We start from the raw sequence: 14,245 nt of genomic DNA on the forward strand, positions 1-14,245 counted from the left end.
AATTGGCCATTCCGGCAGCCATTTTGTTATGCAAATTAGAAGGTTGGGAACCATGTTTTTCTGATTCAGCACCCTTGAATTATGTAAAATGACCTGGTTACCCAATTTTACCCCAAAATGCATCTACCCTCCTTATAGAAGGCCTTTTTTTCCTGAAATCCCTCTGGACTAAAAGAGCCATAAATCCCATCTCTACTCCTCTCCCCTCCTCTCTGTCCTCTCCCCTGATAATCTCTCTCCTCTTTTCCTCCTCTCCTCCTTCAGTAGTACCTCCCCTATCGTCTCCTCTCCTTTCCTCTCCACTCCCCGTGACACAGAAACGAAGCCACGATCACATCTGATTGAAAAATTAACTGGTGCACAACGGGTGTGTGTTTTAGTGTGTGACTGTGTGACTGTGTGTGTGTGTGTGTGTGTGTGTGTGTGTGTGTGTGTGTGTGTGTGTGTGTGTGTGTGTGTGTGTGTGTGTGTGTGAGAGAGAGAGAGAGAGAGAGAGAGAGACAGAGAGAGAGAGAGAGAGAGAGAGAGAGAGAGAGTATGAGTATGAGTATGAGCGTCTGTGTCTGTGAGAGAGAGAGAGCACACACGTGTGCATGTTTGTGTGTGTGTTAGCACATAATAAACGGCAAACAATCGCTTTTCGGTTTCAATTCATTCAACACATCCAATTATGTGCAGAGCTGCTTTTAAAAGCCCCTCTTACATTTGACTTCCAGGAATAGGTCTACACACTGTTTAGTTCATTATTTGCTCTTTAGGGTTGTAATGTTAATCCACTTCTTCACAATATACTGTAGTCTGTGAAGGATGGAGCAGTGAGTTGCACAATCACGTACGTGACCATCAAGTGCAAGCCCAACGTAGACTTACAGACCTACAGTATAGTGATTGTTTAATGTTGACATGGTTTGTATTCCATTACAGTGCATGTAATTTTGTTGCTGGTTGTACAATTTTCTGACAGGCTCACAGGGACAAGGAAGTAATTTAATAGAGCAGTACTGTGCTAATTGATACACGTGCCTGTAACTTACGAGTTGAGAAGCTCTGCTGTAATACATTATTGAAGATAACGACCGGTATGTCTGTGGATCAACTGCCTATTAAAACGCTCTTTTCAGACTATTATAGTGATGGACTCAGTACAGTAGCTCCTTTATCTTTCAGTTTCTATAATCAATACATTACAATGCAATTGAAAGGCAAATTATATGCCGTGCTGCCTCATGCTGCTTTGTAAGCCTGGTTTCATTTACCCAAAGGAATATGAAATGTGTTCTTGGTATAACTGACAGTGCCGTCTTCTGCTAATACATTATGATAATGATAATGTGCACGTACTGTACAGTGGCACGCACGCACGCACGCACGCACGCACGCACGCACGCACGCACGCACGCACGCACGCACGCACGCACGCACGCACGCACACACACACACACACACACACACACACACACACACACACACACACACACACACACACACACACACACACACACACACACACACACACACACACACACACACACACACACATGCAGGTTGGGGTGTATGCACTGGAGGCAATTATAAGTAGTAGACAACTTCCAGAGCTGTGTATAAATAGTAAACAACATCCCTCCCAAATGTCAACCAACTGTTGCCAAGAGACAAGCCAATTTTTAGACTTTTGCACTGTTGACCAATTATACACTTTTTTCATTAAACATGTAGGTAGGATTTCATTTATTCACAATGTGACCAAATGCTTCCGGCCCAGAGAGTGGGAGGTGGTGTTAAATTCATACTGTGAGTCTGCATAACATGAATTTATTTATTCAATTATTATGCATCGTTAGCAATACAATAGCATGCTCCGCTGTCATAACAGCGTTTGTCTATACTGAACTACCCCTGAAAAATGAATGCTGCATTTTGTAAATAAATGGGTATTTCCAGGTAGAAGGTATTTCCAGACATTTTCAAAATATAAAATTAAGGGTCCAAGACATTGCCTATACAGTATGTCTAGTTTGTCAACCTGTGGATATTTATAACAAAATAATATATTTCATAGTTTATATATAATAGTCAAAACCAATATCTTAAGTGTCTTAATTGTTCTTCCAGAAATAAGTTTAATAAATAATAATACTGCTCCAATTCAACACTGCCCAGAAATACATTTTTGATTTTGGTGACGTCATGATTTCGGTCCATTGAAAAGTCACTGCAGTATGACTTTGTTGTGAGTCTTATAGCTAAATATTCCCATAGCAATCATTGGTGCACTGGTATGATCGGTATGCCTGAAACTCATCAAGTGAGAAAGGTTCTATGGTACAAAAACTAAGCGCGATTAAAATGTGTGATTTTTTTAATCGCGTTATTTTCCGTAATTAATTATTCCCAGTCCCAGTCCTATTTATTACTATTTCAAAATTCAATTTATTAATCCCACTTAGAGCAATTAGAGCAGCTTGTTCGCCGCAGTAATAAACAACAATTCCACATTCCAAACATGGTAAAAATGAATACAAAAAGAACTAAGGCCTCTGAAAATCTGATTTGGACAACGCTGTTCAGGCTGTTCCTGTATTAACTGGATTAAAAAAAGGCATCAACATGATAGATTGAAATTAGTAGGAGTTAGCACTAGCTAATCTATAAAAGTGTGTTTTAAGCAGGGATTTAAAGCAAGAGACCCGTTCAGCACGCCTGATCTCCACAGGCAGTGCATTAAAAAGTGTTGGAGCTCTGGTACTAAAAGCCAGATCTTCTTTGGTCTTTAACCTACAATCTGTGATACTTAGAAGTACACAGGCAACGTGTTTGCACATATAGGAGGAGAGCAGATTCACGACAATAAACAGTAGAATCCTCAATCTGTGTGTATGTGTACTGTTTGTGTCTGTTTGTAGGTCATCTCGCAAGCTGCTTGGCCAATCAGAACTCAATTTGTGTTGATATTTAAACCAATCAATGATAACTGTCATTTTTGTGAATAATGAGTTTACATGTAAAGGGACTGAAATACACATCCAGATCATGAAGCAGAGATGTGCACGATGAAGTGTCCTCAAGTACAAGCCCTCCATTATAGACCTGTCCCGTTTAACAAAGCGCTGTCCCGGCCTTTGCATCCTTATAGCCTGAAGCCTAAGGCCCCTGATTGGGACAAACCTAAAGTGTGACTACTTTAGTGTGGATTGACTGAGCTCTTTTACATTAACGCCCTGTCCCTAACATGCACGTTGTCTGTTGTGAGAAGATGTCTGAGAACACGCAAACTTCCCAACCTTCCTGTTGGGAAACAACAGCGTTAACCGCAATGTCAATTAATCATGTGCGATAAGAATTTATATTTCTTCCGATAGCTGATCCAGTGTTTTCTGGCCCGTGTCAGACTGATACAGATGCCATGATACCGATACACACTCCTACCTTGGTTTGCCTGCAATCTACAGAGTGATTTATGTTGGTAGCAACACGCAGAATGAATCATTGTTCCCTGACACCTCCCAGCCAGGGTCCCGTGACCGTCTGCCTTAACGATGTCTCAGTGTCTATGAGGTCACCGTGGTGAGTTCCGCCTCTGAACAGTGAGCCTCCACAAGCCCCCTCGCATCCCTCTGTGCTGCTGCACTCAACCATGTAGGCCATAATTCTTTTATGCCGTTAATACGGGGACCTCGCTAGGAGACCCCTGCATTGTCACTGGCTGTGGCGCCTCGTTAAAATGGCACCTGTGGATCATTAGGTTTTCAAGGACGGCTGATCTGCTGTCAGCTGCAGGGTCCTCACACCAGACTGCTCTGAAGTTAAGTTCACCTGCAGCATTAGAACTCTGTTTCCAAGAACAGTTGCATGTCTGACTTAGCTGCATTCCTGACTGAATTTATTCTGCATACTGTATGTATCTGATCTGACAGCTCACCTGGGACTTGTTTTTCAGAGTAGAAGAGAATTTGAAATAACGAGATAGTGTATCCTCTTGAAATTAGTTTATAAACTACTAATAATAATGCAGACTTATTTTCTCCCACAGGGGAAGTTCAGTTCCAGCTTCACTCAGGTGATGTGTGCTCAGGTGGTTATATTGAGCGCTCAGGGGGGAGCAGTTAGCCCGGGTTTAAGTAGTCTCGCGTGGCCAGACTGCTGTCTCCCACAATTTGCGAATGCTCCCGTCATACAGTCTGGGAGACGAAAGTTCTAATTGTGAGTATACGATAAAGCGGATGTGACGCATCCGCTCCCTTGGTGCAGTAGCGATAACAAGTCCTACTGGGAGCGTTATGTCTTCTTTCAATATTATTTGGGGCGTTATTTTGTCTTTCTCTGATGTTGTTGGTGTTACTTCCATCATGTTTTCAAATGTTCTTAAACTATACTCGCATAACAAGAATATGCTGCTCGAAAGACTCTGTGCTTCTGTTTCCAATGGAACTACTGTTCCGTGCAGCAGTGACTACTTACTTAAGTTACTTGTCTTTCAGGAGGTGTAATTCCAGACTCTATATAGCATTAGGAGATTGTGAAATGGTTGTCTGGCTACATGAGACTAGGGTTTAAGTGTCTTGCTCATGGACTCCTTGACACATTGTCGGGCAGTATTAAACATGTTCCATCATGGCTCCATATTCAACTCCCAGGCAGATAAGAACACTTTAACACAACAATACAGTACACCCACAGCATCACCAGTTCACCACATCAAGTTGCTGAATGTAAGCAGGGGCGTCACAATGGGGGGGAAAGGGGGACTGAGTTACTAGGGCCCAAGGTTATACTAGGGCCCAAGGTTAGAGGGGCCTTAATTATTTTATACTTTAGCGATTGAAAAATAGCGCTGCGAGCTTGTAGAGCTGCTATTTTTGAAAAGTCGTGAAAATGTGTGCAAATCTTTGAATATGTATTTTTTAAGCGAACATTTGTAACTCAAATTTTGCTTCTGGGTGCGTCCCTGGAACTAAATATTTTGAGATGGGGGTCCGTGGCCAAATACATATAATTCTGGGGGTCCTTCACATGAAAAAGTTTGAGCACCGCATAGGTTTTTCAAAAATAGCAGATCTACAAGCTCGCAGCGTGGCACTCGGTGCCGCGCTGTGAGCTTGTATGTCTGCTATTTTTTCAATAGTTAAAGCACAAAATGTGAGTGAATCCTTGTACCCAGGGCACAGAATTTGGTGCGACACCCCTGAATGCAAGGATAAAACGCAGGCTTGACTCATTCTGTAAATCTTCGATGTGAACACAAGTTCCTCACATACAGTATACAGCCTACAATACATGCTGAACATCCACAGTGGACAAATCGATATCTGTTATTACTGTGCACTTTCACTGAAAATCGAACAGAGAACATGGAGATGGTAGACGTTCAGAGCGTGAGCGTGTAAGGCAGTGAGGTGTCCAGTCTCCTTAGAGACTTTCCCCCACCCCGCCCCCATCCGCTAATGATGACTCACTTTTACATGGCACTGTTGGCCTGCCTCATAACAGATGGGTGGAGATGAATACCTGGGTATAAGCGCATTGCTGGCGAACTGCAGGGAAGCAGACTGCAGGCCGGTATCTGGAGATTAATTGTAAAAGAGACCGTTCACCGTGAAAAAACTTCAGACAGTGCTCTTTTGTGCTGGGACCCTGTGGTGACATATGCCTCAACGCAGTTCGCAATTGAAGATGGATCGGGGGCTGGAGGAGGGAGGGGAGAGGCACTAGTGCATCGTTGTTGTCGGGTGGAAACCTGTCCAAAAGTGTTTGTTTTGTATTTATATGAAACTGATCTGAAACAGTGAAAATAGCTGATCTACAAGCACACAACGCCTCGCACCGCGAGACGTTGTGTGCTTGTAGATTTGCTATTTACACTAGTTTTGTGTGACAGTCTTGTATGATGAAGCAGGGCTTTACTTCACTAAATACTTGCAAATTTGAAACTTGGAGATGCGAGGTTTCTGCCCGACAGTGACAACATGCTGTATGAGCTTCACAGAGAATACAACTTTGAAAATACCCCGACGACCTCCTCCACCACCACCCAGATCCTGCTCCCTCAGTCCCGGTGATGCACCTTGACTTCAACCTTTGCCACCCCTCTCTATAACTATACTTCCCACATCAACGCACTGCCCCCAACTTCTCTTCTTTTAAAGCCGCCATCGACACCCACCTCTTCAGAGTTACCTTCCCCATCCATTTTATTTTGCTTTAATGAAGTCATTTGTTTTGTTTTGAAAAGCATCTTACTTTGTGTACTTTTGTGAAGCATTTTCATTTTGTGTTACTCCTAACACACAGATCACTGAGTTGTAAGACAGACTTAAAATTAACATCACATATCCAGTATTCGCTGAGCTGATTTGTCAGCTGACATATCTTCCTTGGGGCTTATATGGCAGCTTGGCAGCTGTGCAACGAAAGTGGTCCCATTCACTGAGCTGGTATAACCGATGCGGTGGACCTTGCAACTTAAAACGAAAACCTGAACCCTTGTTGTAAAAAAAACAAAGTTGTCCTTTAACCACATGAACCCTATATTCTGGGCATCAGGGCGTAGATGGGGAAAAGTGAGTGGAAGCAAGTATAGACCCCTAATAGGGCAGTGGTTCTCAACCTGTGGGCCAAATTATTTTGGGGGGTCCTCAGATGATTAACTTAATGTGAAACATTGTTTTCTCACTCAACGGTAAACAAAACAACATGAAGTTTAAGTGTAGAGAGGGTATCTGCACATTTCTAAAGTGACAATTTAAGGACTTTTTAATACCTCGAAAATGAGCCAAATTAGAGGCAGAAATTGTGAAATAGCCGATCTACGGTACATGCTGAGCATGTAGATCCTCTATTTTCACAATAGAACTGTGTTATATAAAATGTAATGCTTCGATTCCTGTCAGGGTGGGGCCTGGGGGGGTCCCCAGTTAAAATATGTTTATTTTGGGGGTCGCGTCCTGAAAAAGTTGAGAACCACTGCCCTATAGGGGACCTTGTACGATCAACGAAGTAGTCGGGCTTGAGTGGTTCATGAACTCACCACCATATCAAACATGGATGAAACTCTGCCACCAAAAATGGTTGTTGCAGATGGCTTGGTAGAATTCTCTGGGAACCAAAACAGAGAGCAGAAAACAGCCACCAGCCAGTTTACAGAATGGCTGCGTACCAACAAAGGCAAGGCCCGCCAACAGCAATTTCCATCTCAGCCAACTCCCTGCTTACTATAGGGACGGCTTTTTTTTTGTAAATGGCGTTCACAGTTTTATCCACACTTTAGCATGGCATACTATCTAACAATATACTGTGCAAAAGCTGTGTCTGTCTGTGTGTGTCTGTCCCGGGCATAATTCAGGCACAGTCCGTCCATCCGACTTCCAACTTGACCTGTGTATCGCTGATGACCGGGGGATTTACGGGGAAATCTCGCTTTTGCGAACGCCCATCATTTCGACCGGAGGGTTAGCTACTCACTCCACGGAGGTTAAGTTTAGGGTGAGGGTTAGAGTCGGGTGTCGAAAAGATGAGATGTAGTAACAGCGACACGCTCCCGGGATTTACAGTGCCTAGTGGGAATTCAGTCGGACCGGCGGTTATCCAGAAAAAATAAATAATAATTAAAAAATAAAAACATCTATGGAGGACGCACTGAATCTCTGTCTGTTAGAGGTGTAGGCATTCCCGAATTGGCCAACGTGACCCACTAGCTTCACGGATTAGCCGAGCTTTGTGTTAGGTTCGTGCCAATGCACCAATATACAATGAAACTGCATTTGTGTATGTCCATGTACACCATCAACACAATGTCAGCAGTTTTTAACAATATCAATATATATATCAATAGCTACATATTTAATCGATCACCCAGGTAGTGGTACTCTGAGAACAGGTACTCTGACAACAAGCACGACGGGCATTGCATAAACAGTTGGGGCATGCATTCCCAACTTCCATCGTCCAGACTTGCATTGTTCCCGAGTAGGCCTGTTTACATAATATAACCCATTGATTGTAATATCTAACATTATTAGTACTGTTGGGTAACGAGTACCACACGGTACTCTAACACAGATACAGTGAGTACTCTGAAAACAGGTAGAGCATCACCGAGTGGAGCATGCATTCGCATCTTGCATCGTTTTCCGATTTACATCGTTCCTGACTTGGTCCCCGGTGGCCGAGGATCACCAGCCTAGTTTGTAGGCCTACAACACAGCGTAATGTACTGTAAGGTGAAATAAAATGTTACCATTTTTAAATTGCAACCATACTGCTATTTGTTTATCTATCTGTTCACAAGTCAAGAACCACACCTTTGAGAAAGGCTATTTAGGATGCCATCTGTATGAATGCGGATGGACAAGGGGAAGGGGAGAAGGTTCCAGGAGGGTTGCTGACCCAGGAGTTTCTGGGTGGTTTGGGCAGGGTATAAGTAGTGCCCATTATTTGTGTGTAGTACAGTGCAAAGGTAATGTTTTCTGCCTCCTGAACATCTGTTGTCCCAACTTTTATTTGCTGACGTTGTGGTTTTGAATCTGTGCTCAAGGCCTGGATCTCTACTGTACTGTGTGTACAGTCTGTCTCATCACCATGAGCTGAAATGACGGTTTACAACGTTTCCCAGCTGGCTCCAAACTTTCCCTATCTGCCGATACACAGTCACATGCAGTAAAAGTGATATCACATCATCCACAGCTGACAGACCTCAAGCCTGCTTTGCTCTACTATTGCTTTAACACACTGTGTAAGTTTGCCGTAAATATTGAAGGGTTTCAACTATAACTGCAGGTAAAAAAGAACATGAGGCCGGGGGGGTTAGCAAGAATAGTTTAAGATCCGATAAAATAAGCCTTTACTGATCCCCCTGAGGACATCCAGGTGTCAATAAAGAAGAATTGTTTCAATGTGACAACATGCTCAGATCTGGTTTTAAATATATTGCTTGTGCATCTTTATGACAGCCAATCCTCTGTTGGAGAATAAAAGTTATTAAATAAAGTTGTGTCCCTGTCTGGCTAACACATATGAAGGCTGGAGAGGTTCTCTGAAAGAACTTGGAAAACACTGATCAATCAATCATACAGATTCATACTATTTCTTATTGGAAACACAAGTTGACTTAAACACTTGTATATATATATTGTATACTAACTGGATACAAGACAGATACAAGTTGGATACTTAGCCAGATACTCAAAAGGAATATAGACACGTTTTCATAATTTCATCATCTACTTGTGAGATACTAGCTCGATACAAGCCATATACCAGATGCTAGCCTGATACTAGCCAGTTCCTATTGATGTCAGAGAGTCAGATAATAACCATATACCCACCACAGTAGCTTTAAACTACTCAGATACTAACCAAATATTAACCAGATGCTATAGTCAGATACTAACCAGATACTAGCCTGACTAGCCAGTCCTTGATCAATAGGTTTATTTGTAGCAGCGGTGCATGAAAGAAGCCTTCTCATTTGCACAATTCATTCTTTGGCAAAAATGGGCAATTATTCCATCAAAGGAATGTGGGCGGCGGATTCTAAACATTCACGACAAATTAGACAATTAGGCTATGCCTGTTTTGATGTTCGGCTCTGCTGCTGTGTTGAGTGTGTGTAGCCTATGTCTGTGCATGCGTGAACGTGGACATGACATTTTAAAATGTCAATTACATTAATGGGAGAATTCTGAAACGGGTTGAATTGACCATAAAAGAACAGAAACAAGAGAACAGAGACAGAGGAATCAAAAACAGCACAAAGAACCATGAACGTGTCTTTAAACTGACCTCTAAACCTAGGCGTCTCACTGTCCGCTTGGCGCTTTCCTTCGGTCTCAACAGCCCCCTTGCATCTTATTTCTAGTTCTTTTTGTATTTACTGAGATGGACTCTAGAAGCATTCCATAAAAGTAGAGGCTTATTTCTAGTAGCCTACAAGCTCCCACCATGTTGAGATTAGGGAAAGAGCAACGAAAGAGATTAAAAAGCGATTTCACCACCATCAAGGGGTGCCACAAATGGCATAATGGTCACTGTGTGTATGTTTTATTTTACTTTTTATAATGTTCACCAAATTAGGTATAGCCACCCTATATGATCTCCGGCGTCATGTGACACTGACGGTCAAACAGCTTTTTGATATTCCACACTGTTTGCCATGATTCACACAGCCCTGGAGGAGAGGCAGAAACCTCTTATGTCCATATTTTAACTTTTTGTGGTTTTTTTATGTTTTTGTAAATGATTGCTCCACTTGATCATACAAAAGCATCAAAAGTAGCAGATCTGCAAGCTGGAGCTTGTAGATCTGCTACTTTTGTTTTCGAATTTGAATCCTGAAAAGTAACAGTTTTGGACATTATGAGGTTTCCACCTGACATTACTAGGTTTAAAAGTAAAACATGGACATTTGGCATGCTTTCTTCTTTTACAGAGTTTTATTTTGAAGAGAATAATTAAGTATACGTTAGTACCCGGACCCGTACATTTGCATCTGTATGTCTCTCTCTCTCTCTCTCTCTCTCTCGCTCTCGCTCTCGCTCTCTCTTTCAATCAATCAGGAGATCTTCCCTGTACACTTTTTTTTTATTTTTTTATTTTTGGGGGGTTTTATGCCTTTATTGATCGAACAGTAGACTGACAGGAAACGGGCAGCAGAGAGATGGGGAGTGACAGGCGGCAAAAGTCGTCCGGATCGGGAATCGAACCGGCGACGCCGTTAGGCATCTATGCCTATGTGGCAATGCCTAAGTGGTAGCGCCTGGAACAGTAGGCCAGCGGGGGCCCTGTACACTTTCTTTTAACCATTTCACCATTTATTTAACAAGATCAGCAACACGAGTTGTCTACTTCAGCTTTTTCTTGGGGCGAAGGTCGTTGTTGTGTCCACACTTACTCTTGCGACAGTTGGTCGCGCGAGGGTGGAGACGGGCGTAGCACTTGCGGCAGATCATCTTGTCACAGTTGTACTTCTGGGACAGCAATCTCAGAGATGGCTCGATGATGCCACCACGCAGACGCAGCACCAGGTGCAAAGTGGACTCTTTCTGAATGTTGTAGTCTGAAAGGGTGCGTCCATCCTCCAGCTGTTTGCCAGCAAAGATCAGGCGCTGCTGATCAGGAGGAATACCTTCCTTATCCTGGATCTTGGCTTTGACATTTTCAATGGTATCACTGGGTTCCACCTCGAGGGTGATGGTCTTCCCCGTCAGGGTCTTCACGAAGATCTGCATCTTGACTCGTACGGAAGGCTCAGGTGTCTCGCCGTGTGCACTAGCTAAAGGTCTTAAGGTGGTTTGATGTCATGGTAAGCTATACGTTTCGTGTACTGTAGATAGGCTCAGAGTTGAGTACTGCTTAAATGCCTTCGGTGGGTGGTGCCACTCTTTATATAGTGCTCATTTGTGTACTGTGTGACATCATAACCCGTCATCAGCTGTGTATTGTGTGACGTCAGCAGCTAAATGTGTCCTTATGTCTCCATATATGGAGTTATAGGTCGTCCGGGTCCAAATATGGAACCTGTAAGGTCAGACATTTTAATGAGATGTGTTGGGTATATCCATGTATGGGGTTTCACCATTCAATGCGTAAATATGGCAACCTCTCAACTGGCCCGTATGACGTAAGGGTAAGTGAGAGCCTTTGTTACAGCCACCCCCAGATTTCCAGTGAAAATCTGTACAATATAGAAAGGGCTCGAACGGAATCCCTCAGTCATTGGGCTACCCCATCAAAGCAGCAAGGGCGAGATCCTAGAGCGTCCCAGTCCTAAGACACGTCCTCCCGCCACACCTCGTTGGGAAAAACGTGCACGCAACATCTCACCAGCATCACACCGTCTTGTCCCTTTTATGCCCATATTATATTGAGATCCCCGATGGCATCAGTAGGACTAAGTCCATGCATGTCAGGGTGACGTAAATATATGTGCCCTTATATGGAGATCTCTGTATATGCCCATAAATGGAGATCCCTGTATCTCTCAGTCCTTGTCCCCTTTTATGGGCATATTGGTTGGATCAGCGGTTCTACTGAAATGTTTTGTTTTGTACAACTGTACATCATGCAAGTACAGTAACGGCAGGGGAAGTAGCCAAGAACAAATCTGAGCTATCCGTGTGCGAAAGTTGGTGTCTGTAGAACCAACCATGCGCTGTTAGACCTGTGACATGCTGACTCACCACATTATAGGCTACCTTAAATAGACCTACATGATGGATAATCGTTGAATAAAATGTTTTGCAATTTTGGAACAATGATGAAACGGCTATGCTCTAGAGTCGTCCTTATATGGTGATAACTTATGACCTCTATATAAAGTTCAGCTACCTGCAGTCAGATCATTCAGTTTAAGTATTACTAGCATCGGATTCCCTACTACTAATTGATATTGAGATCCATGGGGTCCTGAGTCAGCATGCCACAGGTCTAACAGTGCATGGTTGGTTCTATACTCCAACTTGTTTTCCTACGTTCTTAGCTACCCGCCCTGCCGTTAGTTACTAAACTAATATTTTCAGTAGAACCGCCAATCCAAACAATATGCCCATAAAAGGGAACAAGAACTGAGAGGTACAGGGATCTCCATATATGGGCACATACAGAGATCTCCATATATGGGCACATATATTGACATCACACTCATGGACTCCTACTGATGCCATCAGGGATATCCATATGGGTATAAAAGGGACATGGACTGACAGATACTGACACGCACAGACTTTCACATAAATGGCCGTTTATAGTCAAATTTAAAATCATATGGTGACAATCAGGGACACAAGTCAGGTTTTACTGCTGTGTGTTCAAGGGACCATGCGCAAAATATCAGAGGTATCAGAGTATTTCTAGTTGTGTTTGAGGAGCTGATTTTCCTAAAGACCTCTGATATTTTGCCTAATTGCTTCTTCAATCTTTGTGTTTGTTTTTGTATTCAGTGTTTTCAACCATTTGTATTTTTGGAGGGAGACTGCTTGTTGCTCTGGCATAAATTCAGCTATAATATGGTGTTGCTATGACACAACTGTGGAGTCAAAACAAGTCATGTCAATTTTATTTATATAGCACATTTCAAGCAGGGTGCAAACTCGGTGCCATCCACATTAGAATACAACAATTGTCGCAAAATCTTAGATTGTAATTAGAGAAAAGAAAAGATGAGTGTTAAAATGTTTTAATTTACTGCTTTTGTTTTAGCGTTTTTAGTATTTTGATTTCAGTGGGTGGAGGCATGTGTATGCCGTTTTAGACACAACAAGCCGGCAATTTCTTTGTTACTATTTACACCAGCCCCTTTACTGTAAGTCACATCTGCCCATGAAGGATTGCGGTGCATTTTGGGAATGGGCTTATTGTGTCTAAAAATACATATTTAGCCACTTGCATGCATGCAAATCAAATTGTTAAAATCACTAAAACGATCATAGAAAGAAGGAAATGAAAACATTTTAACACTCATCTTTTCTTTTCTCTAATGACTATCTAAAAGTTGTCCTTTAAAGGTAGCAGATCTGTTTCATACTGTATGTGCAGTAGGTCTAGATGTCAATCCATGGTTTGTAGTCCTTAGGGTGGTTGTGTTCCAGTCTCTATCTAGCCTTCTTTTGTCGCAACAGTTCACAAATCTTGCTGCTGTGTTCGCACATTGTTGTATTTCTCCCAGTAGGTATGGGAGTTTTTCATCATTGGTCATGTTTTCAAACTCACTTCGGGTGTGTGTAATCTGTGGGAAGTATGTGTCTCTGATGTCTTGGTAAAGTGGGCAGGTGGTTGGAAAGTGTAGCTCTGTTTCTACCACATGTTGTGTACACATAAGCACACACACACACACACACACACACACACACACACACACACACACACACACACACACACACACACACACACACACACACACACACACACACACACATATATACGGTATAAGCACACATATACAATACAATATCTTCAATCTTTTACCCTCTCCAGTTTATTTAGTTTGACTAGGAGGCCACTATCTAATGATCGTATAGAAGCCTGGTCTGTGAGCAGTGAGCAGGTCAGAGATGTATCGTATTATGTAGGAGTTACAGTAAACTATTTAGAGCCTTATTGCAAAATGTCCACCTCATATCCGTCCGTTCGTCCGTCAGTGAGTGAGTCACGCTAATACACAAACATTTCGTTACCTATCGACTTCAGTTCCTCCCTCCCATTCCATCCATCCAAGGCAGGTCACAAAAAGTTGTAAGTAACACACATTTGGTGT

The 14,245-nt window shown here is 42.6% G+C and overlaps 1 protein-coding gene across 1 annotated transcript; it reads right to left on the bottom strand.

Annotated features, from left to right (window-relative positions):
- Window positions 1-10,835: 10,835 nt before the first annotated feature.
- Window positions 10,836-11,222, bottom strand: LOC308302009 (ubiquitin-ribosomal protein eL40 fusion protein-like; the record flags this gene model as incomplete). The annotated part of the gene is made up of 1 exon (XM_080746164.1): window positions 10,836-11,222. One exon carries the CDS (start codon window positions 11,220-11,222, stop codon window positions 10,836-10,838), a length of 387 nt encoding a protein of 128 aa, XP_080602290.1.
- Window positions 11,223-14,245: the final 3,023 nt, after the last annotated feature.

This window comes from Nannobrachium achirus (genome assembly GCF_963921795.1).
Source record: "Nannobrachium achirus genome assembly, chromosome: 17".
Lineage (NCBI taxonomy): Eukaryota > Metazoa > Chordata > Actinopteri > Myctophiformes > Myctophidae > Nannobrachium > Nannobrachium achirus.